This window comes from Pollachius pollachius, assembly GCF_949987615.1.
Source record: "Pollachius pollachius genome assembly, chromosome: 14".
Classification (NCBI taxonomy): Eukaryota; Metazoa; Chordata; class Actinopteri; order Gadiformes; family Gadidae; genus Pollachius; species Pollachius pollachius.
The window spans coordinates 10933292-10956778 of record NC_136947.1 but is presented as its reverse complement, the minus strand read 5'-3'; the positions used below and the strand labels follow the sequence as shown (position 1 = coordinate 10956778).

At 54.5% G+C, this 23487-nt stretch overlaps 1 protein-coding gene across 3 annotated transcripts in view; it reads left to right on the top strand.

Annotated features, from left to right (window-relative positions):
• chd7 (chromodomain helicase DNA binding protein 7) overlaps positions 1-23487 on the top strand; it is a 48760-nt gene that overhangs the window by 1137 nt on the left and 24136 nt on the right. The window contains exons 1-14 of one of the 3 annotated variants that reach the window (XM_079751618.1): positions 1-253; positions 6878-8327; positions 8648-8973; positions 12574-12995; positions 17803-17944; positions 18367-18492; positions 19004-19069; positions 20226-20281; positions 21259-21373; positions 21551-21634; positions 21736-21873; positions 22414-22535; positions 22716-22959; positions 23214-23390. The exon at positions 1-253 is cut by the window's left edge and continues 144 nt beyond it. In XM_079751618.1, coding sequence (XP_079607744.1) covers positions 6950-8327; positions 8648-8973; positions 12574-12995; positions 17803-17944; positions 18367-18492; positions 19004-19069; positions 20226-20281; positions 21259-21373; positions 21551-21634; positions 21736-21873; positions 22414-22535; positions 22716-22959; positions 23214-23390 — 3396 coding nt within the window. In that variant the 5' untranslated portion in view covers positions 1-253; positions 6878-6949. Of the gene's footprint in view, positions 254-326; positions 381-6877; positions 8328-8647; positions 8974-12573; positions 12996-17802; positions 17945-18366; positions 18493-19003; positions 19070-20225; positions 20282-21258; positions 21374-21550; positions 21635-21735; positions 21874-22413; positions 22536-22715; positions 22960-23213; positions 23391-23487 lie in introns of those variants that run through there. The other 2 variants (XM_079751619.1, XM_079751617.1) reach the window with 2 other exon arrangements.

Below are 23487 nucleotides of genomic sequence, written 5' to 3'. Positions count from 1 at the left end.
GAAGCGCTTCGCCTTGCCGTCCGGAGCGACGCGCGCACTGCGCCGACAGGCTAATTAGCCATGCTAGCTCTGGAGCTAAGCCCAGCTAGGACACGTTAGCCTGTTAGCTGCTAATCTTTCTTATTGTCTGAACCCGGCGGCCACAAACACGTCCTCCGCCCGCCGACCTCTAGCTCCGAGCGTTCGTTAGAACTCTTCGCCTGCGGGACAGAAAACCCACCGACCGCCCCGGGCTCACTTGTCAGTCCGCAAAGTAAAGTAAACTTCTTTATTCTCAACTTCTCCACTATTTCCGCGTTTTATAAGTTCTCTCGGACTTTATTGGGGGCAGAATGTTGTGTTCGTTGCGGCGGCGTCACTTGTTACTTGGCTGGGTGTCGGTGAGTTACGGACCGGAGCACCTGCCGCTGCGGCTGGTCACTCGGCGGGGCTCTGCCCCGGCACTGTTGATCTCTCCCCCCGGACATGTGGCTCTTTCTGCCCGCTGTCTTCACTCCTCGTCCCGGCGTCGGTCAACTTGCCCAATGGTCACCCATCGCAACTTTGAACCTACCACTGTGTCGAATCTGAGCCATTAAACGGATTCATAATGAGGCTAAATGTTCAATTGTTTTGATCCGGCCCGGGCCGACACCTGAGCGGTTAGACCCGCTCTGGAGGTGATGTGCTGCGGGTTTAGCGGTCCTGGGCGCCGTGGTGAGCCGTGTGTGTTTGAGCCAAGATGGCAGCTCGTCGTATGGTGCGGGCAACGGTGGGGAAGATAAGGGGACACACGCACACACACGCACCAGATGTGAGCCACTATTGTGGTCCTTTCTTGTGGTTAAGGTACTTTTCCCCAAACCTTGGCCGGGCCGAGGGCTCGTCGAGCGTGTTTACAGCTTTTTATTTTCCATTTGGAAGGCATGTGAAACGGTTTGGTTATAATAGTTAGTTTTGAAGGAAGTAGGATGTTTTAAACCCTCGGAAGTGCTGTCGATTCTGAACCAGATGGGATCTTATCTCCAGAAGGATGTATGGTTCATTTCTCAAGGAGAGGGTACAGTATCCTGGAGCAGATATGTCTCTACTACACGTGTACTACTCCATTGAGAACTTTCCCGGTTATCCAGTGTTTCGGATGTTTGAACGGTTGGTCCGTCAGTCTTGTTCTGTTAACACTTCGCTGACAACAAAGTGTGTGTGTGTGTGTGTGTGTGTGTGTGTGTGTGTGTGTGTGTGTGTGTGCGCCATAGTGTGTGTTGTGTCTCTGGCATTGCGTCCAGTGTGAACTCTGACCCTTCATGACTACACTGATGTGATTGTTCTGCTGCCAGAGAGAATGTCTCATTGTTTACTCTCTCTCTCTGTCCGTCTCTCTCTCTGTCTCTCTCGGTCTCTCTCTCCATGATGTCTCCCTCCCTGTCCCCCTGTATTGAAGCTCTTCTCTGGTGTGTGTTGTAGTTCACAGCTGGTCTCACCAAGTATGTTTGTGTGTAGGCTCCTCCTGATTGGCCAGGTGAACCGGGTTCTGCAGGGGTTCCACCCATCACAGCTCCCCAGGTCTCAGTAGGTTCCTTCACCACCGCTGGGTTCCTACTGGTCTCTGAAGGAGGATGCCCCTCTGGGCCCCAGCAGACCCTAGTGTCCTCTGGTCGGAGTCTTCCTCCCCAGAACAACATGGTGGATTTGTAAACAAAGGCCTAAAGCAAAGATGAAAGGTTTCTAGAGACGAACACACCTAGCATTGTGCACCTGTCTGTGCTGGCTCCTTATTGGTCAATTAGCCCTGCTGTCATGGTTGGTTGCCATGGCGTTGCTGTGAGGAGAATCAACAGTTCCACCAGCAGCCTGTTGTTTGGTGTTGTGAGGGCAGCCATTTTGTCCTCTGTCAGGGCACATGGTGTGTGACCAGGGGGGAGGAGGAGGAGGAGGAGGCTGCACCGTGTCTTCCTCTCCATCTATCATTCTGCCAGCTTCAGCCCACATGGCTCTCCCTCAGACGGCACTGGCCTCCCCCATCTCACCGGCTCCCTTACCGGTCTGTCTCTCCCTCTCTGCTTATCTCTCTGTCTCCGTGTCTCTCCTTGTCTGTCTTTCTGTCTCCCTCTCTCCTGGTCCCTGTCTCCCTCTCTCTCTCTCCCTCTCTCCCCCCCCCAGTCTCTCGTTCTCTGAAAGGTTAGCGGTAGCATCTCTCCACGGTGACATTATAACTGAGTGTCATCACAGCCTGTCTGTGTCCCTCTCCTCCCCCTCTCTCTCCACGTCTCCTCCCCCTCCATCCTGTCACCAGCCTCCCCCATGGCGAGGACCTTATGGACTCAGTGCCTCAGAGAGGGGGAGGGCTGGCGAGAGACTGATTCATTCCCTCCACTGTTGTGCTGGCTCTGTTCAGAGGTGTGTGAGATGTCTCTGACCTGTGATGTGACCAAGAGAGGGTGGGAAAGTGTGGGTCAATCAATCCTTGACCTCACACTGTGTGTGGGGTTCTGTTTGGTTCTGTGCGTGTCTGTGTGGTTCTCTCTGTGCGTGTGTGTGGTTCTGTCTGTGCGTGTGTTCGTGGTGGTTCAAGGCTGTGATTCTTGGAGGAGGAGCAGCGGAGCTCACTTGAGTCACGCTCCTTCCGCCGAGGCCCCGGTTCAAAGGTCACCAGTTGGTAGCATCTGAAACGTGTAATTAGTATTGTGTCATCAGACCTCGCCCTATCAGGTGTGTGTGTGTGTGTGTGTGTGTGTGTGTGTGTGTGTGTGTGTGTGTGTGTGTGTGTGTGTGTGTGTGTGTGTGTGTGTGTGTGTGTGTGTGTGTGTGTGTCCCCCCAGGAGAATGGTTAGGGGGCAGGCCTTGGGAAATCTAATTGGTTGTTAATAGGAAAGCAGGCGGTGCCGGGAGAGCATGCAGGCCAATCCCTCGGGAGGCTGTCTGAAGCCATCCATCCTATTGGCTAAGAAGCTTGTCAATACCAATGATTGATTAAAGAGGTGTGGCTGTTATGTGTACTCAGCCTTAAAGGGGAACTCTCTTAAAGGTACGGTACAGAGGGTTTTCTGAATGCTGCGTAATAAACAGTATCACTAGTACCACTCCATGATGATGTTTAGCTCACCGGATATAAAATGCTAAATGTATATAAATGCAATCGAATAGACAGTGTCCTTTCCGAACATCCTTTCCTTGACCTGGATGAAAAATGTCATGTGGCTAAGAATGAGACTGCAACTACATTAGGCTACGTCACTAGGAGACTGCACCTACACTAGGCTACATCACCATGAGACTGAACCTACACTAGGCTACATCACTGAGACTGAGGCTACGTCACTATGCTACGTCACTCAGCGACGGAGGATGTTATGGACGGGGTCTGCGTGGGGGAGCTCCAGCGTTCAGAAGATGGCCGACTAAAGGAGCCTCTCGTGTGTTCTCACCTAGTGTTTCATGCAGGCTGTTGAGGAGCACCTGGTGAAAAGGAATATAGGCTACTGGTCACAAGTGAAATGAATAGTTGTCTTATTGATGATGGTGGCTCACATTTATGGAAATATATCCGAAACTATGGTTGTGTGAAAATAGTCGTCATGGTGATGGTTTGTTTTGGTAAACAGCCGAACGTTGCATCTGTTCAAATGCTCCTGCAGCAAGGGATTGTGGGACGGAAGCACCTCCTTTCCTCTGATGCAGGACGCTCCAGTGTACTCTATACTGAAGGAGGCACTGAGGCTCCTTTCCTCTGGTGAAGGACACTCCAGTGTACCCTAGCTGAAGGAGGCACTGAGGCTCCTCTCCTCAGCATTAGAGTCAGACCAGCTCCATCATGGCTGCTGCTGAGAGACTTCCGGGTCTTTCAGTCAGGAGCCTTCCTCAGCTAAAGGACTCAGACTGCAGACCGAGAGCTGGCTGTGGCCAGGACACACACACACTCCCCATTAACCGAGCAGCCGTGCGTATGATAACCTGATTCTCTCTCGCTTCGCTGCTTCAAACTTTTTCCTCCTCTCTGTCTACCCCCCTCTCTGTTTATCGGCCCCACCCTCAACCTCCCTCCCTCTCTTCCTTCCTTCCGGCACAATCCCCCAAACACAGGGCCCTGCATCCCTCCCCCCGTTGCACTGAAACACACACTCATGAAGATACACACACTCATGAAAGCACACACACTCATGAAGACACACCAACAGACACACAGTGGCCACACGCAGGCCGTGAGCTGATTGGACCAAAGGTATAAATTATAGGCTTTAGTCGCGGGCTCTTGCAGGGCTGGGCTCTGCCACGTGTGGTAGAGGAGAGCCAGCCTCCTACAGGTGTTGTAGTTGGAGGGTGGGGGTGCTTACCTTTGAACTGGTAATGGAGCGATCGCACTCAACCCTCAGTAACCCTAGAGGCTACCTCAGTGGTACCCCAGAGTAGTGATCGACCGATATATCGGTGGGCCGATATTTGCGTTTTTTCCATGTATCGGCATTGGTTGATTTTTATTAAATTTTTTTGCCATGATTTAAAGACACAGTTCCGAAAAATGTCATTTTTTATCTTTTTGTTATCATCATTGGGTCACACAGTGGTACCCTGACCATAGAGGCTACCTCAGTGGTACCCTGACCATAGAGGCTACCTCAGTGGTACCCTAGAGGCTACCTCAGTGGCTCGGCTACCTGAGTGTTAGATGGATAGTGAGGAGGTGACTGCATGGTGGGTGAGCTGTGTACAAATGCCCTGCAGAAGCAGCAGGCTCCTCTGTGGAACATTGTGTTAAGGGAACTAGAGGTAGGGGGGGCTCCACAGTCAGAACATCGTCAGGTCTGGAGGGTCCCACCTACCGCCCGCTGGGCATTGTGGGCTGTGGGCGTGGTCAGCCAACCCTCCTTTGCAGCCGATAGGAGGAGCTTCAGCCAGCAGGATCCAGTGGGCTGCACTCTGCCGTCGTTCACAGCAGCAAGGTTATGAATGAAGACTTCCACAGCCTCCGCACCCCTCGCTGGGCGCTGCTGATTGGCTGACTTGAGTGTTGGAGGCGGTCCCTGAGCTGGACCTCCAGACCCGGGCTGGGGGTTCCGTTTTGTTGTGGATGTTTCCTAGCTCCTCATGTTATGGCGCTGTTAGTCCTCCTAGTACCAGATGACCGCTGACCCTTCTGAATGGAGGTTGCCCAGCCCTCAGTGCGGCAGCGTGCTACCGTAGGAGCCGGACTCTTGTTTAGATGTGGTGCGGGTGCTGTAAAACAGGAAGCCCGTCTCACAGGAAATGAAATCACGTCGGACGACTCGGATCATGCCCCCCCCCCCCCCCCGCTAGACAGAACATCCTTGTTGTTCATCTCGGCCTCAGGAGGAAGTTGTCTGTGATACAACATCTGCTTCCTGTTGCTGAGCGACGCTGCACTGTCTTCTGCTGCTAGCCTGACGTAGCCTAGGTGGCTGACGTAGCCAGTGGTCTAGTGGTCAGGGGGTTGATGCCCAGCTGAGATGTTCTGGGTTCAATCCTCCGTGCCCGTTTACCTGTAGGCCTCCTTGAGCAGGGTGACCTCTGACCCCTACCTGGGGGTGTGCTCTTTGGTTCCGGCCCTGGGGGGGGGGGTGCAGCGCCAGCAGGGGGCTCTCTGTACTCTGAGCCACACAACCTCATTTACAATGCTTGCAGCGCACTGTCATGCTAATGCAGCTCTGTGTGGGGCAGCAGGATGCAACAATGTGATGCATTCTGGGAAAACATAAGAGGCGTCAAGACAATGGAAGGTTTAAAGAGCTCTGGTACTGATCAGGACTTGAAGTGGGGGATTGTGGGAACTGTTGGACTAAAATGAGTCAAAATGGCTAGCTACTGTATCGACGTGCTATCGATGTACTACCCACGTGCTAGTAATACCGATGTGCTACCCACGTCATCGCTACCAACGTGCTACCTTCGTGCTACCGCTACCACGATGAACGCACACGAGAGAATCTGTCGAGCAAGTTTTGTTGACCACTGATACTGGTGGTGTCCCATTGAGGGCAGTAGGCTGATGGGTGTGTGTGTGTGTGTGTGGCTCGTCACACATCTGTGTGTCTTATGGCCTCTCTCTCTCTCGGCCTGTCTGTGGCTGGGTGCCTGTCTCTCTCTCGGCCTGTCTGTGGCTCGGTGCCTGTCTGTGGCTCGGTGCCTGTCTGTGGCTTGGTGCCTGTCTGTGGCTCGGCCGGTCTCTCTCTGCAGGGCAGCTGGTGGTGTTCAAACAGAGCTGCATCTGCTGGCCCCATTGTTCTAACACAGAGCCTCAATGACCGTGTGGGGGGGGAAAGAGTGTGTGGGTTCTGTTGGAAAAGTGTGTGTGTGTGTGTGTGTGTGTGTGTGTGTGTGTGTGTTGGAAAAAAGTTCTTTTGTTTGGTTGTAAAATGGGAGCAGGGTGGGGGAGGTGTCCTCCGCTGGGGGCTATACAACCGCTTTACTAGCTCAACATGTGCTGCTTCTACTCCCCGAGGGATGACCTCCTCTATCCTCTCGTCCTAAGGGATGACCTCCTCTATCCTCTCCTCCTGAGGGATGACCTCCTCCTGAGGGATGACCTCCTCTATCCTCTCCTCCTGAGGGATGACCTCCTCTATCCTCTCCTCCTGAGGGCTTACCACCTCTCTCTTCCTCCTGAAGGATGACCTCCTCCTCCTAAGGGATGACCTCCTCTCCCTCCTCTCCTCCTCTATCCTCTCCTCCTGAGGGACGGCCTCCTCTATCCTCTCCTCCTGAGGGACGACCTCCTCTATCCTCTCCTCCTGAGGGATGACCTCCTCTCTCCTCTCCTCCTGAGGGACGACCTCCTCTCTCCTCCTGAGGGATGACCTCCTCTCCCTCCTCTCTCCTCTCCTCCTCTCTCCTCTCCTCCTGAGGGATGACCCCCTCTAACCCTCCTCTCCTCCTCTCTCTCCAGGAGTCAGAGGAGGAGCATGGAGTAGCAGGCAGCAGCAGCTAGTCTTCACCTCCCAGCGGACCCTGTGGTCCCATGGCGGACCCCGGGATGCTGAGCCTGTTCGGAGACGATGCGGGGCTGTTCTCAGACGGCCTGGACGGCCTGGCCGACTGCTTCCCCCAGCAGGGGGCGCCCCCGCCCGGCCAGCCCGGGGGCAACCCCTCCTCCCTGGGCATGGACCACCAGGGGGGTGGGGGGGCGTACCACCAGGGCCTGGGCCAGCCCAAGCTGGGCCAGCTGTACGACCACGGCCCATACGCCGGGCACATGATGCCCCAGGCGGGGCAGGGCGGCGGCCCGCCCAATGTCAACGCCCCCATGAACGGCATGGGCAACCGTTACCACGGCAGCCCCGCCAACCCCCATCACGGTTACCCCGGTGACCCCGGGGGTGGTGGGGGGGGAGGGGCAGCGGCGGGAGGAGGGGGAGGAGTTTGGGGCCAACAACAACAACAACAACAACAACAACAACAACAACAACAGCAGCAGAGCAGATCGCCCTATCAGCAGCCTCCGGCCCAGCCGGGGGGCGGGCCCAACCAGATGGCAGCCTATCAGATGCCTCGCAGTGACTACGGTGGCATGGCGGGCGCCAACTCGACCCCCAACGCGGGCCGCATGGCCCAACACTACCCCCCCGCCCCCCAGGACCCCGCCCACTACCTGGGCCATGGGGGCATGGGCGGGGCCCAGATGAGGCTCCCCCAGCCCCCCGCTCAGCAGCAGCCCCAGCAGGGCTACTCCAACATGGGCCACACGCCCCGCTATCCCCACTCCCCCTCCAGACAGACCCCCCACCCCCACCAGCACCACCAGGCCATGGCCGGGTTTCCGGGAGGGCAGTACCCCGGCTACCAGGGTCAGTACGGGGCCATGGGCCAAGCTATGGGGCCCTCCATGGCCCAGGGGTCCCCGATGGCTCAGGGGCCCCCCATGGCCCAGGCCAACAACCAGGCTAACGCTAACCCCGGCCAGGCCATGGGCCCAGGGCAGCTGGCCCAGCGGTACGCCCAGGGGTCAGGCCCTGCGGCGGGGCCCCAGGTCCGCTACCCTCCAGGACCTCCGCACCAGCCTATGCACCCCCAGGGCCTGGCCCAGGCCCCCAGTCAGGCCCCGCCCCACCTCGGCCCCCCGGCTCAGGGGGCCTACCCTCCCCCCTCCTCCATGTCCCCAATGCGGGGCCTGGGCACGCCCACCCCCCCGCCCCAGCAGGGCCGGCCCTCCAGTGCCGGGCTTGCCGGGCCCCCGGAGGTGTCGGGATACCAGTCGGCCCCCGGCCCCATGGTGGCCCCCCTGCAGCGGGCCCCCCAGCACCAGCAGGCCCACGGCATGCCCCCCGGTCAGATGTACCCAGGGATGAGCCCCCACTGCGGGCCCCAGATGGCCCCCGGCCGGCCCCAACACCAGCCAGGTGAGCTCAGGTGGAGCTGACGGAGGAGTTTAGCATGCTAGGAGCATTAGCTACTCAGCTAGCATGAGCCAAGCTAAAGCATTAGCTAGCATGCAGGCCTACGAAGGGGCGGGTCTAGGGAGGGGGCGGGTCTAGGGAGGGCCACATCAATAGATGGATGCATGTATGTGTGATGGATGTAAAGCAGTATGTTGTTGCAATGGTAACACGGATAACTAGTATCCGTATGCTAGACCGCTATGCTATAAGACCATAATAAGCATGGTGTAATCCTTCACACCAGTCTCTGCGTTCCCTGAATTCTGAAATTCTGTTTGCAGGGCCTCACGAGGCCCCACCCAGCCAGGCAGGGGACCCGCGGCAGCAGGCCGCCCAGCAGCAGGCCTCCCGGGGCGGGCAGCCCCTGCAGCCCGCTCCCCTGGGCTTCCAGGGCCCGGTCGCCGCTCAGCATGGGGTCCCGCCCCCCAACCAGGGCCTGGCCCCGCCCCCCCAGGGAGCCACGCCTCACGCACACCTGCCCCCCCATCCTCACCACCTGCAGATGACCCCCCCGGCCCCCGGCCAGCCGCCCCTCCCCTGGGCCCCGGCCGCCTCCCATCCCCTGGCCTCACCCCCCCTCACCCCACAGAAAGGGCCTCAGATCCGGGTAAGCGAAGGCTGGTGTTGATACAGCTGGGGCTCCTGAAAAGCATGCGGGCAGCGTGCGTGTGTGTGCGCGTGTGTGTGTGTGTGTGTGTGTTCTCCACTGGTCTGACCCCCTCCCCCAGCAGGGCTGGTGTGGGCTGACATTCAGCTGTCAGAGTTAATATGTCCGGGCTCCTGACCTAGATGAGGGAGGGGGGGGGGGGTAGCCAGGGGGGTACAGTACGCCCCCCCCCCTCCCCCCCATCTCGCGTAGCGAGGCACGCGACGCGCCCAAGTAATCTGCCCGGGGACACCAGACGGCTGGGTGTGTGCGCTCGGTTACGCGTGTGTGGTGCACTCGGTTGGCAGCGCCAAGTTGTGGTGTGTGTGTGTCGTAGGGTTTTGAGTGTAGCTGCTTGGTGTGTGTGTGTGTATATGTGTGTGTGTATATGTTACTTCCTCACTAGTCTGTTGTTTGAAGTCTTGATTTATATTAAACCCCCAACAGTCATTATTAATAATGAATCGTTAGTTATTAACCATCTATTAACATGATGACCTAATTTTAATAAAACCCGCTACAGGACTAGCATAATGCTGTATTAATATGATCTACTGTTACTAAAACATGCTACAGGACTAGCATACTGCTTTATTAATATGACCTACTGTTATTAAAACATGCTACAGGACTAGCATACTGCTGTATTAACATGACCTACTGTTACTAAAACATGCTACAGGACTAGCATACTGCTTTATTAATATGACCTACTGTTATTAAAACATGCTACAGGACTAGCATACTGCTGTATTAACATGACCTACTGTTACTAAAACATGCTACAGGACTAGCATACTGCTTTATTAATATGACCTACTGTTATTAAAACATGCTACAGGACTAGCATACTGCTGTATTAACATGACCTACGGTTACTAAAACACGCTACACGCTACTGCTGAGAATCAAGGCAGCGATTAGCTGGGTGTTGGAAGGAGGCCTGCTCACCCCGTCCCTTCAGTAACAGAGCGATCCCAACGCAGCCTTCCTCCCTGAGGTCGTAATTTGGCTAGTGTTGGTATAATATCCCTGTAGAGAGCCAGTTGGTTTAGTATCACTAGAGAGCCAGTTGGTATAGTATCCCTAGAGAGCCAGTTGGTATAGTATCCCTAGAGAGCCAGTTGGTATAGTATCCCTAGAGAGCCAGTTGGTATAGTATCCCTAGAGAGCCAGTTGGAGTAGTATCCCTAGAGAGCCAGTTGGTGTAGTATCCCTAGAGAGCCAGTTGGTGTAGTATCCCTAGAGAGCCAGTTGGTGTAGTATCCCTAGAGAGCCAGTTGGTGTAGTATCCCTAGAGAGCCAGTTGGTGTAGTATCCCTAGAGAGCCAGTTGGTGTAGTATCCCTAGAGAGCCAGTTGGTGTAGTATCCCTAGAGAGCCAGTTGGTGTAGTATCCCTAGAGAGCCAGTTGGTGTAGTATCCCTAGAGAGCCAGTTGGTGTAGTATCCCTAGAGAGCCAGTTGGTGTAGTATCCCTAGAGAGCCAGTTGGTGTAGTATCCCTAGAGAGCCAGTTGGTGTAGTATCCCTAGAGAGCCAGTTGGTGTAGTATCCCTAGAGAGCCAGTTGGTGTAGTATCCCTAGAGAGCCAGTTGGTGTAGTATCCCTAGAGAGCCAGTTGGTGTAGTATCCCTAGAGAGCCAGTTGGTGTAGTATCCCTAGAGAGCCAGTTGGTGTAGTATCCCTAGAGAGCCAGTTGGTGTAGTATCCCTAGAGAGCCAGTTGGTGTAGTATCCCTAGAGAGCCAGTTGGTGTAGTATCCCTAGAGAGCCAGTTGGTGTAGTATCCCTAGAGAGCCAGTTGGTGTAGTATCCCTAGAGAGCCAGTTGGTGTAGTATCCCTAGAGAGCCAGTTGGTGTAGTATCCCTAGAGAGCCAGTTGGTGTAGTATCCCTAGAGAGCCAGTTGGTGTAGTATCCCTGTAGAGAGCCAGTTGGTGTAGTATCCCTGTAGAGAGCCAGTTGGTGTAGTATCCCTGTAGAGAGCCAGTTGGTGTAGTATCCCTGTAGGGAGCCAGTTGGTATAGTATCCCTGTAGGGAGCCAGTTGGTATAGTATCCCTGTAGGGAGCCAGTTGGTATAGTATCCCTGTAGGGAGCCAGTTGGTATAGTATCCCTGTAGGGAGCCAGTTGGTATAGTATCCCTGTAGGGAGCCAGTTGGTATAGTATCACTAGGGAGCCAGTTGGTATAGTATCCCTGTAGGGAGCCAGTTGGTATAGTATCACTAGGGAGCCAGTTTGTATGAAGGTGATTCCTGGGGGTAAGATGGGCGCTCTGAGTGAAGCTCTATAGACGATAGCAGGGGGAGGAGGTAGAGGTCTCTGGGCGGTCCGCAGGGCGCTGACCGGCGGTCGGACCGTGATTATCGACCTGCAGAGCGCACTGGAGGTCTCTCTAATCCCCATCTGCTCCCTAAGCATGGTTAACACACGCGTACACATGGGCACGCACGCACGCACACACACATACACCCCTGAGCGGCATGTTGGGATACAGTTGTGTGTCTTAGTGTTAAGCGTCAATTAGCGTATGTGTTTTAGTTTGTGAGCGTTGGTTAGTTTGTGTGTGTGTGTGTGTGGGTAAGTTGGCTACACTGTGTCAGTCTATTTGTGTGTGTGTCTGTTAGCATGTGTGTTCCTGGTGTCAGTGTGATTGATTATCTGCAGGGTTTTGGCAGGATGACAGAATATCTACCAACCCGTCTCTCTCTCTCGCTCTCGGTCCATCACACATCGGGGGTGTCTCTCGCCCGTCTCCTCTCTGCAGTTTCTTCTCGGGTTACGTCTGTGTCAGCAGGTGTTGGTGTGTTCTGTACGTGTGCATGACCTTGGAGTGTGTGTGTGTCTGTGTGTACATTAGTATGCTTTTGATGCAGGTGGAGCTGGCACTAATAATATACCAACTCTGCTCTCTCTCTCGCTCTCTTGTTTATGTTTATTTTGTTGCAGCTTTAAGTGTGTGTGTGTGTGTGTGTGTGTGTGTGTGTGTGCGCTCATGGGAGGCTCTAGTGTGGCATTATGCTCTCAAACCTGCTGGCCCGCATACACAACACCACGTACAAAACCACAGCCACACACACACAGCCACACACGCAGGCCTGGTGTGTGTCTGTCTCGCAGGGTTGTGTGGTTTTGAAGTATGGAGATAATTTATTCGTGTCATGATGCCTGATTTCCCATCTGCCACTGGGACCCTGAGCAGCTGGAGAGAGAGGGGAGGAAGGAGAGGGGGGAGGCAGCTGGAGGAGGGAGGGAGGGAGGGAGGGGGGGGGGGGTTGGTGAAGTTCCAAACAGCTGGTCACCAGTTTCCTGTCACAGAGGGGCTACTGGGGGAAGGGGGGGGGTTTAACTGGTTTCATATCTGAGAGGGGAGGGGGTGAGAGAGGGAGGTAGGATGGGGTGAGGGAGCTGGAGGGAGGGAGAGAGGTGGGTGAGGGAGCAAGAGGGAGAAAGATGGTGTGTGCACCATGGATGGTTAGTGTGTTTCCTGGGTGGTTCCCAGTAGCCGTACTGGTCCTGCTGGGCAGCGTGTGGTAACATTCTCCTCCTCTCGTCTCCGCAGCATTCCCCATCGGACCTGCCCGGCGAGGCCTTAGCGACGGCCCCGGATAGGCCGGCCGCCGCCCCGGGGCAGCCAATGGACGGCGAGCAGCCCGGCGGCCCGGACACCAAGCCAAAAAAGAAGAAGAAGAGTAAGAAGGTCAAGATGGCAGAGGGGGAGGAGCCAGAGCAGGGGCGGAACCCCTCGGAGGACGGAACCTCCCCCGCCGGCGACGGGCTGGCCGGCGCCATGGCAACCAGTCCCCCTGCAGAGAAGAGGAAGAGGAAGAAAAAACCAAAGGAGAAGGTGGAGGGCAAGGAGCCCAAAGAGCCCAAGACCCCCAAGACCCCCAAAACCCCCAAGACCCCCAAAGAGCCCAAAGAGCCCAAGGAGAAGAAGACCAAGAGCTCCACCCCCAAGACCAAGACCCCCAAGAAGACCAGGTAGGAACGCTTCTTTCATCACCCTACGGTACAGCCCCCTTCCCTACGGCCCCCTTCCCTACGGCCCCCTACCCTACGGCAACCTACCTTATACCGTACCGCACAGCACCCTTCCGTACAGCTCCCAATCGTATGGCACCCTACCCTACCGTACACTGTACTGCATGGCACTCTACCGTACGGCACCCTACCCTACAGCACAGCACCCTACCCTACAGCACAGCACCCTACCGTACGGCACCCTACCGTACGGTACCCTACCGTACGGCACCCTACCGTACGGCACCCAACCGTACGGCACCATACCCTACAGCACAGCACCCTACCGTACGGCAACCTACTGTACGGCACCATACCCTACAGCACAGCACCCTACGGCACGGCACCCTACCGTACGGCACCATACCCTACAGCACAGCACCCTACCGTACGGCACCATACCCTACGGCACGGCACCCTACCGTACGGCACCATACCCTACCATACGGCACCCTACCGTACGGCACCATACCCTACGGCACTGCACCCTACCGTACGGCCCCCTACCGTACGGCACCATACCCTACAGCACAGCACCCTACGGCACGGCACCCTACCGTACGGCACCATACCCTACAGCACAGCACCCTACCGTACGGCACCATACCCTACAGCAGAGCACCCTACCGTACGGCACCCTACCGTACGGCACCATACCCTACAGCACAGCACCCTACCGTACGGCAGCCTACCTTGTACAGTACCATACCCTACAGCACAGCACCCTAACGCACGGCACCCTACCCTACAGCACCATACTATTCACACTACAGCACCCTACCGTAAAGCACTATCCTGTCGATACGAGGCTAATGTTTGGGGCTAACGTTGGGGGCTAATGTCTGGGGCTAACGCACTAGCGTCCCCTGTAGGCTGGTACCATTATTATGCTTTCATTAAGATTATGTTGAACTTTCTGGTGCCCAATTCTGACCACTGGAACAGTGAAGGGGGGAAAGTGGCGGGGGGAGGGAGGAGAGGGATGGTAATCGATCACGGGGGAGCGCCATTGATCCAGCTCCAGGGTCTAATCCCTCCCTGTTGCCTGGCAACCCTAATGACCGATTTAAGGCCTGCCAATCGGTGTGCGCCATTCTAACCTCTACCAACGGACCAATGCTAGCTGGTTCACGTGCGTCTCTAGAAATCTGGTTAGTTGACTGATCCGTCAATATTCATTAATTATTAACTCAATCAATAGTGAATATCAACGAAGATAACGATTAACAATCAGATAGGCTCCGCCCCCTTTCTCTTCACCATTAGTGTCGTGATGGGCCCCTCCCCCTTTCTCTCCGGACGGCAACATTAAAGCTGGCCAGCCCAGACCATTACTGATGGGTTGTCTCATCTCGGATGACAGGCCAATCAGGATGGGTGTTATAGGCAGATTGTCAGCTGGTGCGCGTCTTACTTGTGATGTGGTTTTTAGTTGCCTTGCGACCAGGGCGTGGTTCTCTAACGCTCACCCTCTCACCCCAGCTAGGATGAAAGGTTGAGTCTTGTGTTCAGGGTGTGTTCAGGGTGTGGGTCAGAGGTCTGTCTGACCTCTGACCCCTACCTGCTCCTCATGACCCCGCTCTGAGCCCCCAGGACGGCTCTCTGGAGGAAGTCTGGTGAATGAGTGGCTAGAGGACCATGAGGTCTTGTGAATGAGTGACTAGAGGACCATGAGGTCTGGTGAATGAGTGGCTAGAGGACCATGAGGTCTTGTGAATGAGTGACTAGAGGACCATGAGGTCTTGTGAATGAGTGACTAGAGGACCATGAGGTCTGGTGAATGAGTGACTAGAGGACCATGAGGTCTTGTGAATGAGTGACTAGAGGACCATGAGGTCTGGTGAATGAGTGACTAGAGGACCATGAGGTCTGGTGAATGAGTGAAATGAATAGGGGAGCATGAGGTCTCAGTGAGTGAATAGAGGAGCTTGAGGTCTGGTGAATGAGTGACTAAAGGAGCATGAGGTTGTGATCGGTCCTGTGATGTGATGAGTGAATGAAGGCAGCACACGATGGAGGCTCGACTGTAGCTCACGCTGAAAAGCCCACAGACAGGAAGAGGGGGAGGAGGGGAGACCACAGGAAGAGGGATAGGAGGGGGAAAACAGGAAGAGAGGCAGGGGGGAGAGAGAGGGAGACGACAGGAAGAGATGCAGGGGGGAGAGGGAGGGAGGGGGGGGCGCATGGCTGCTGCTCTCATTGTGGAGGTGGAAACATGATGCTAGTGTGGAATTTATCAGAGGACAACCCCCATCACTCGCACCTCCCCTCCCCCTCTCTCCTCCCCCTTCCTCTCCGTGTCTTTTATCCTCAGGAAGGGAGGGGCCAAACCAGCATGCTGCAAGGGTCAGTGCTGGGGGAGGTGTGTGTGTGTGTGGGGGCTGGGTTGTGTGTGTGTGTGTGTGTGGGCAACGTGTGTGTGTTCTATGTGGCAGAAAATGGCGCTTAATGATAAGGAGGGGTGTGCTTCTGACCCCAGCCCCCCCCCCCCCCCCCCCCCCAAGTGTGTGTGTGTGTGTGTGTGTGTGTGTGTGTGTGTGTGTGTGTGTGTTTAGAGACATCCTCCATCTTGCAGGTTAATTTAGCATAATAATAGGCAGTGGTCACTCTGCTCTAAAATGGAGACTGTTTGCTTCACCCCTTTGATTCATCTCCTCCTCCACTCCCAACTTTACTGCCCCGTGCTCCCCCCTCTACTCTCTCTCCCCCCTCGCTCCTCCCCTCTACTCTATTTCTCCTCCCTCTACTCTCTTTCCCCCTTCTACTCTCTCCCCCACTCTTCCCTCCTTCTCTCCCCCAATCTTCTCTCCCTCTCTCCCCCCTCTTCCCTCTAGTCTGCTCTGGGGGTTGTGTGTGTGTGTGTGTCGGAAGAACCCCTGTCACACTGACGATGCTGGAACCCAGGCGGGTCAGGTGACCACCTGATGGAGTCTGGGGAATGTGGGTGGAGCCACAGCCCTGGGGGGGAGGGGGGCTTGCGGCGGTAGATGAAGGAATGATGGAGAGACTAAGAGAGGGGGGAGAGACTCAGAGGTTAGTTTGGAGTCCTGTTGGGGAAATGGTGACGGTGATTTGAATAATTTAATCTGTGTGTGTGTGTGTGTGTGTGTGTGAGACACGTCCAGTCATCTCACCTCTTTCCTTTGACCTTCCTCCATTGCCCCCCCTTCTATCTCTCCCCCTCTCTATCTCTATCTCTCTCATCTATAAATAACCTCAGCAAAACTGCCACTCCCTGTGTGTGTTGTAGAGTGTGTGTTGTAGAGTGTGTGTGTTGCGTGACAAACAGTTGTGGATCTACCAGTAGTGTTGCTAGTGTCCTCCTGTGTGTGTTGTTGTTAATCAGTGTTGTGTGTCTGTTGGGTGTGTTGTGGTGTGTTAGTTCCCCTGTGGTGTGTGTCCAGCAGTGTGACTCATGATGGTGGCAGGTGTCCTACAGACCCCCCCTCGTAACACACAGCATGTGTAAATGCCAGTCTCTCTTTCCCTCTCTCTCTCTCTGCCCCTCTCTCTCTCTCTGCCCCTCTCTCTCTCTCTGCCCCTCTCTCTCTCTGCCCCTCTCTCTCTCTGCCCCTCTCTCTCTCCCCCTCTCTCTCTCTCTCTCTGCCCCTCTCTCTCTCTCTCTCTGCCCCTCTCTCTCTTTCCCTCTCTCTCTCTCTGCCCCTCTCTCTCTCTGCCCCTTTCTCTCTCTCTCTCTCTGCGCCCCTCTCTCTCTCTCTGCGCCCCTCTCTCTCTCTCTCTGCGCCCCTCTCTCTCCTGCTAGCTCTCTCATGTTCCCCCTCTCTCGCCCTGGGCAATTGGGGAATGGAGAGAGGAGGATGGGGGGGCTGATCCAGGTGTGTGTGTGTGTGTGTGTGTGTGTGTCCAGATGGCTGCAGCGTGTGGCGACCAGCCAGAGTAACAGGTGCAGGTCACATGACCAGCCGTTACCACGGAGATGGTGATTGGTCTTGGCTTGAGGATGAAAGGAGAAGGGCCCGGGGGGAGGGAGGCGGGGAGAGGCCTAGGGGGAGAGAGATACAGGCAGGGGGAGAGAGGGTGCTGTGCACACACACACACACACCCTCCCTCTCTCCATGCCAGAAATTAGAGCTAGCCCGGGGGGCCTCTGAACTCCTCCCCCCTCCCCCTCTCTCTCATGGTATTAACCCCTTGTGTGCCACAGCCTCGGGCTCACTAATGATTTCTAAATGGGGAAATCAAACATGGCCATCGCCCTGGGAGACACACACACACACGCATACATATACACGCACAGTAATGCACACACACGCACGCACCACACAGACATGGGTACACAGATAAAGACGCACACAAATAGACACGCACACACACGGGCATACAGATGCACACAAACACACACACAGACATATCAGTAGTTTTTTTTTATTAGTAGTGCTGAAGGGATCGTAGGCAGAACTGGGTTCGGCCTTTAAAGGTCCAACACAGACCTTTAGCGCTATCCTCTTCTGTTAACGCCTGCGTTCTGCCCTGGCTAGCTAGCCTCGTCTGTTAGCGTCTACGTTCTTCTCTGGCTAGCTAGCCTCGTCTGTTAGCGCCTACGTTCTGCCCTGGCAGGCTAGCCTCGTCTGTTAGCGTCTACGTTCTTCTCTGGCTAGCTCGCCTTGTCTGTTAGCGTCTACGTACTGCCTCTATGTTATTATAGAATGCATTTAAAACAGAAGAAAACACTGTCATTAAATCCCTAATGGGGAGATGAGGTGAGGTTAATTAATTGATTAATGTTCGATTAATCGTCTCTCCTCAGCACCAAGAAGGCGGAGTCGGAGGGCGGGGCCAGCGCCACCAAGAAGGAGTCCAAGAGGAAGAGGGAGCCGTCAATCAGCGAAGACGTTGAGGTGAAATCCCCGCCCCCCTCACCTGAAGACGACGACGACGATGGAACCCAGGTAATCATGCAGTGAACTGAAGAGGCTGAGCTGAGCAAGATAAGCAGCTCAGTCCTAGTGGTGGAAGCTGAGCTACTGTGATGCTAAGCTAACGGAGGACCGAGTATTGTTCAATTGTGATGATGGTATCCTGGTTGAGTTGCGCGGGATGGCGGATTACCTAATGGTGACGGAGGGTTAACTAGTGGTGACGGAGGGTAACTAGTGGTGACGGAGGGTAACTAGTGGTGACGGAGGGTAGCTAGTGGTGACGGAGGGTAGCTAGTGGTGACGGAGGGTTAACTAGTGGTGACGGAGGGTTAACTAGTGGTGACGGAGGGTAACTAGTGGTGACGGAGGGTTAACTAGTGGTGACAGAGGGTAACTAGTGGTGACGGAGGGTAACTCGTGGTGACGGAGGTTAACCAGCCGTTTTCCTCCAGAAGAGGCGGTCCAGCCGGCAGGTGAAGAGGAAGCGCTACACTGAGGAGCTGGAGTTCAGGATCTCAGACGAAGACGACAGTGGAGAGGACTCCCCCGCGCCCCAGTCCCCCTCCTCCCAGCACCAGGTAACCAACATGGACTCATTATGTTAACTACATGTTTTACTCTAACTAGGTTTACCAGCTTGTCGGAGCCAGGTTAACATTTACTAGCCTGATAACCTAGTTTGTGGTAACTCGTTATTGACTAGTACAGCTGAAGACTGGTTGAACCTAGCGGTAACCCTAGCCCATGGGGGTATGATTTGGAGACAGCCGATTGGTCACGTGACCCGAGGAGCCAATCACAGACCAGGACGTCCTTAATGGAGTTCCTGATTTTCAGATGAAATTTCAGATTTTTATGTCTGACCTTCTGAAATCTGACTCTCTGACTCCCTCTGTCTCGCTCTCTCTCTCTCGCTCACGCTCTGTCTTGCTCTTGCTCTCGCTCTCTCTTTGTCGATCTCTCGCTCTCGCTCTCTCTTTGTCGATCTCTCGCTCTCTTTCTCGCTCTGACTCTGTCTCTCTCTCTCTCTCTCTCTCTCTGTCTGTCTCTCTCTCTCGGTCTCTCTGTCTGTCTCTCTCTCTCTCTCAGGATCTGGTTGAGACTGAAGGACCTGTCGTAGAGAAAATCATGACCATGCGAATCACCAAGAAACAGGTACACACAGACACGCACACACACACAGGCCTGTGTTCTGCAGGATTGCGTCATGTGATTATGTGTCCTGCAGCTGGGCCTAAACACATTACACACCCTGTCTGTCTCTCAACTGTCTGTCTTCCAGCCTCTTTGTTTTGAAGCTTTGTCCTCAAGACGTGCACGCACACGCACACAGACACACACCCAGACACAAACCCTGTGTGTTGCTGTGACCCTGGCTGGCGCGCTGCCAGACCACAGACTGCAGCGGCAGCTAGCTCCCCGGGCACAGAGTGTTTATGTGTGATGGATGAATCACAGCCTTACAGTAGTAGTAGTAGCAGCGTGGGCGTGCACAATGCGTGTGCACGTGGGATAATGGTGAATGGAGGACAAGTGAAGCATAAGTCGTGGCTGTAGAGGGAAACACACATATACACACACACACGCATACAGACGTGTGTGTGTGTGTGTGTGTGTGTGTGTGTGTGTGTGTGTGTGTGTGTGTGTGTGTTAAAGCAAAGTATGTGTCATTGTTATACTGTAAACTAGGGGTGTGCACATGTACATGTGTAACCGGTTAGTAAATCATAACCATTTAGTAAAAATCAGTAAACAAAAAACGTAAAAATAAAAAAAAATAACCGCGCCATTCGTTTCAATGGGAATCGCGACGGTCTATACTTTCAACATAAAGTGTACATATTTATAATTCGAAATTCGTCCCAGCCTTTATACCACAGATACCATAGGGTCTTTGGCATATAACCGCGTTTTCTGATTACAGTTTATTGTAACGTAAGGTGCCAGAAAGTAAGGTGACAACATCGCTAATTAACACCGCAACTGCAAATTAAACACACAGAAAACGGTCACATGGAACACGGAAAACGGTCAACCAAATTTTCGTTTTGCGATCATTCTGTGCGCGCCTCCGCCAAGTTGATAAACAAAATAATCCCCCTATAACGCGACTGTGGCCCATTTAATAAAATAAATAAAAAATCATTAATTAATAAAAAAACTGTAAAAAAGAAAAGGGGTCGTGTAACTGTTAACAGTTTTTTGTAACCGTTCACACCCCTACTGTAAACTACTTTTAATCATGCCTCTTTTACCGTTAAATGGTTTTATTTGAAGTGTGTGGTGTTAACGTTCCTACTTCACCTCCCAGCAGGAGTCTGGAGAGGAGCTGGAGGTGGAGGAGTTCTACGTCAAGTTCAAGAGCTTGTAAGTCTCTCAAAACCTTACACTCACTCACTCCTCACACTCACTCACTCCTCACACTCACTCACTCCTCACACTCACTCACTCCTCACACTCACTCACTCCTCACACTCACTCACTCCTCACACTCACTCACTCCTCACACTCACTCACTCCTCACACTCACTCACTCACTCCAAACACTCACTCCTCACACTCACTCACTCCTCACACTCACTCACTCACTCACTCCAAACACTCACTCCTCACACTCACTCACTCACTCACTCCAAACACTCACTCCTCACACTCACTCACTCACTCACTCCAAACACTCACTCCAAACACTCACTCCTCTCACTTACTCACTCACTCCAAACACTCACTCCTCTCACTCACTCACTCCAAACACTCACTCCTCACACTCACTCACTCACTCACTCCAAACACTCACTCCTCACACTCACTCACTCACTCCAAACACTCACTCCTCACACTCACTCACTCACTCCAAACACTCACTCCTCACACTCACTCACTCCTCACATACTCACTCAATCACTATCGCACTCTCACTCACTCCTCACATACTCAAGGTCAGTCACTCATTCACACTCACTCCCATACTCTAACTCACTTTCACTCTCACCCACGGCCAGTGATTCAAGATGTCACTTTGTGAAATGTAATAAAGCACGTGAAGACACAACAGGTTGTTTATCACGCACACAAACACACAGGCACATTAACACACGCACACAACCCAGCGGACACACGGGTTGAGGTTGTGTGTTTGTGTTGGGATAATAAGGATTCCTGGAGACCTGCCTTATGCACGTTACAGTAACTGTAAATATGATGACGTGTAAATACTGTAAACTACAGAATCTATTGAAGATATCTACAGAAAGATGTACACCGCTGGAGGAGACAGTTTAGGAGAGTGTAAGAGACAGAAAGGGAGGTAGTGACCCTACCCCCGCCCCTCCCTGTTGCCCCAGCTCCTACCTGCACTGTCGCTGGGCCGACCTGCCGGAGCTGGAGAAGGACAAGAGGATCCACCAGAAGATCAAGAGGTTCAGAGCCAAGCAGCTGCTCAACAACTTCATCAACGAGGTAGCCCCATGCTGATTCTCCTCCTTCTTTTGCTCCTCCTTCTCTTGCTGCTCCTCTGGCTCCTTCTGCCTTGAATCTAAGCCAGATCTCTGATCAGTTTTGTTTAAGAAAAAAGACACTCCCATCTAATCTGCCTGTCTCCCCGCTGTCCCTCTGTCCCCCCCCCCCTTCCCCCAGATGGACGACGAGCCTTTCAACCCGGACTACGTGGAGGTGGACCGCGTGTTGGACGTGTCGGAGAGCCCCGACGAGAACGGAGAGGTGGGCCCTGTTCCGTCTGTCCCTCCGTTGCCATGACGACCCCCGGACCCCCTCTAACGTGTGTGTGTGTGTGTGTGTGTGTGGGTGTTTGTCCCCCCCAGACGGTGACCCTCTACCTGGTGAAGTGGTGCGGTCTGCCCTATGAAGACTCCACCTGGGAGCTCAAGTCGGACATCGACCAATCAAAGATAGACGACTATGACGTCATCGCCCAGCGTGCGCCCAACACCAAGCACGTGGTGAGTAGCCGCAAGCTAACAGCACTCTGCTACCCTGGTCACGTTAGCTAGCTAGTGGCTACCACTCAGGAGGAAGGGGATATTTACCCGAATAAGAGACAAACACTCTTTATTGGCCTGTACTAGTGTGTGTGTGTGTGTGTGTGTGTGTGTGTGTGTGTGTGTGTGTGTGTGTGTGTGCGCTTAGCCCCTCTGCTGGGCTGCGTTCCTGTGGTCAACCCGCCCCCCCCCACTCACCACTCAGCCAAACCACTAACGGAGTAACGGAGTGTGTAATGCAGAACAGAAGCAGAGGCAGGCTGCGGTCTGTTGCTCTGGCTGTCTGTCTTCTGGCTGGCGGAGAGGTCTTAATCCAGTCGGGCCTCAGATCACCAGTCTTCATTCCTTAATCACCCCCTGCCCCCAAACTGCCCCCCCCCCCTCCCTGTCTGAGGCCTTTACTGGCCTGGAGAGGTCAAAGGTCACACTAAGATGAGGGGTTAATGAAATGGCAGCCGGTTGTGCTCGCGGTCCTGAGATGCTGTGTTCTGCCTCCTCCAGGACCGCCCCCCCATGGACGGCTGGAAGCGCTGCGAGGCCTCCAAGGACTACAGGAACAGCAACTCTCTCAGGGAGTACCAGCTGGAGGGCCTGAACTGGCTGACCTTCAACTGGTACAACAAGTAGGTACCCCTGTAGACCAGTAGTACTGCACCAGTACTACAGATACACCTGGTACAAGTAGGTACCTGTCTCGACCTAGTAGAACTACGTTAACATGGGAATGCCATCATCGGTTGTATTGGTCCATGCCAGCATGGTTTCATGTTCCGGACTAATTGAGTACTCTCTCCTCCTTGCAGTCGTAACTGTATCCTGGCTGACGAGATGGGTCTGGGTAAGACCATCCAGTCCATCACCTTCCTCCACGAGGTGTTCCTCACGGGGATCCAGGGCCCCTTCCTGGTGATCGCCCCGCTCTCCACCATCCCCAACTGGGAGCGCGAGTTCCGCACCTGGACGGAGCTTAACGCCGTGGTCTACCATGGCAGCCAGGCCAGCCGCAAGACCATCCAGGCCTACGAGATGTACTACCGGGACCCCCAGGTAGGACCCCGCACACACTGGTTGTGTTTCAGGCTCCACTGTTGGTGCACATTTAGTTTTTGTCCGGTTTTTTCTGCGTTGTTGTGTTTCCCGGGAAGCGTGGTCACACTGGTTTCAGAAGGTGCTGAGGTCCAGTCCACCGCTGTCTCAGACTGGTCCGTTTGTCAGACAGGTCCAGACCGGTCCCCATCTCCCTTTGGAGCAGTCAGGACGTACTTGCTTCCTGGTGTTAATCCATCCCCCCGCCCCTGCAGGGTAAGGTGATCAAAGGAGCGTACCGGTTCCATGCGGTCATCACCACCTTCGAGATGATCCTGACGGACTGCCCCGAGCTGCGCAGCGTGCCCTGGCGCTGCGTGGTCATTGATGAGGCCCACCGCCTCAAGAACCGCAACTGCAAACTCCTGGAGGGACTGAAGATGATGGACATGGTGAGGCTCTGGGACACGCCCCCAGGCTAAGACACGCCCACACTGACGCACGCCCTGACACTGACACGCCCACTTTAGGTCCACCCCGCTCTACCGA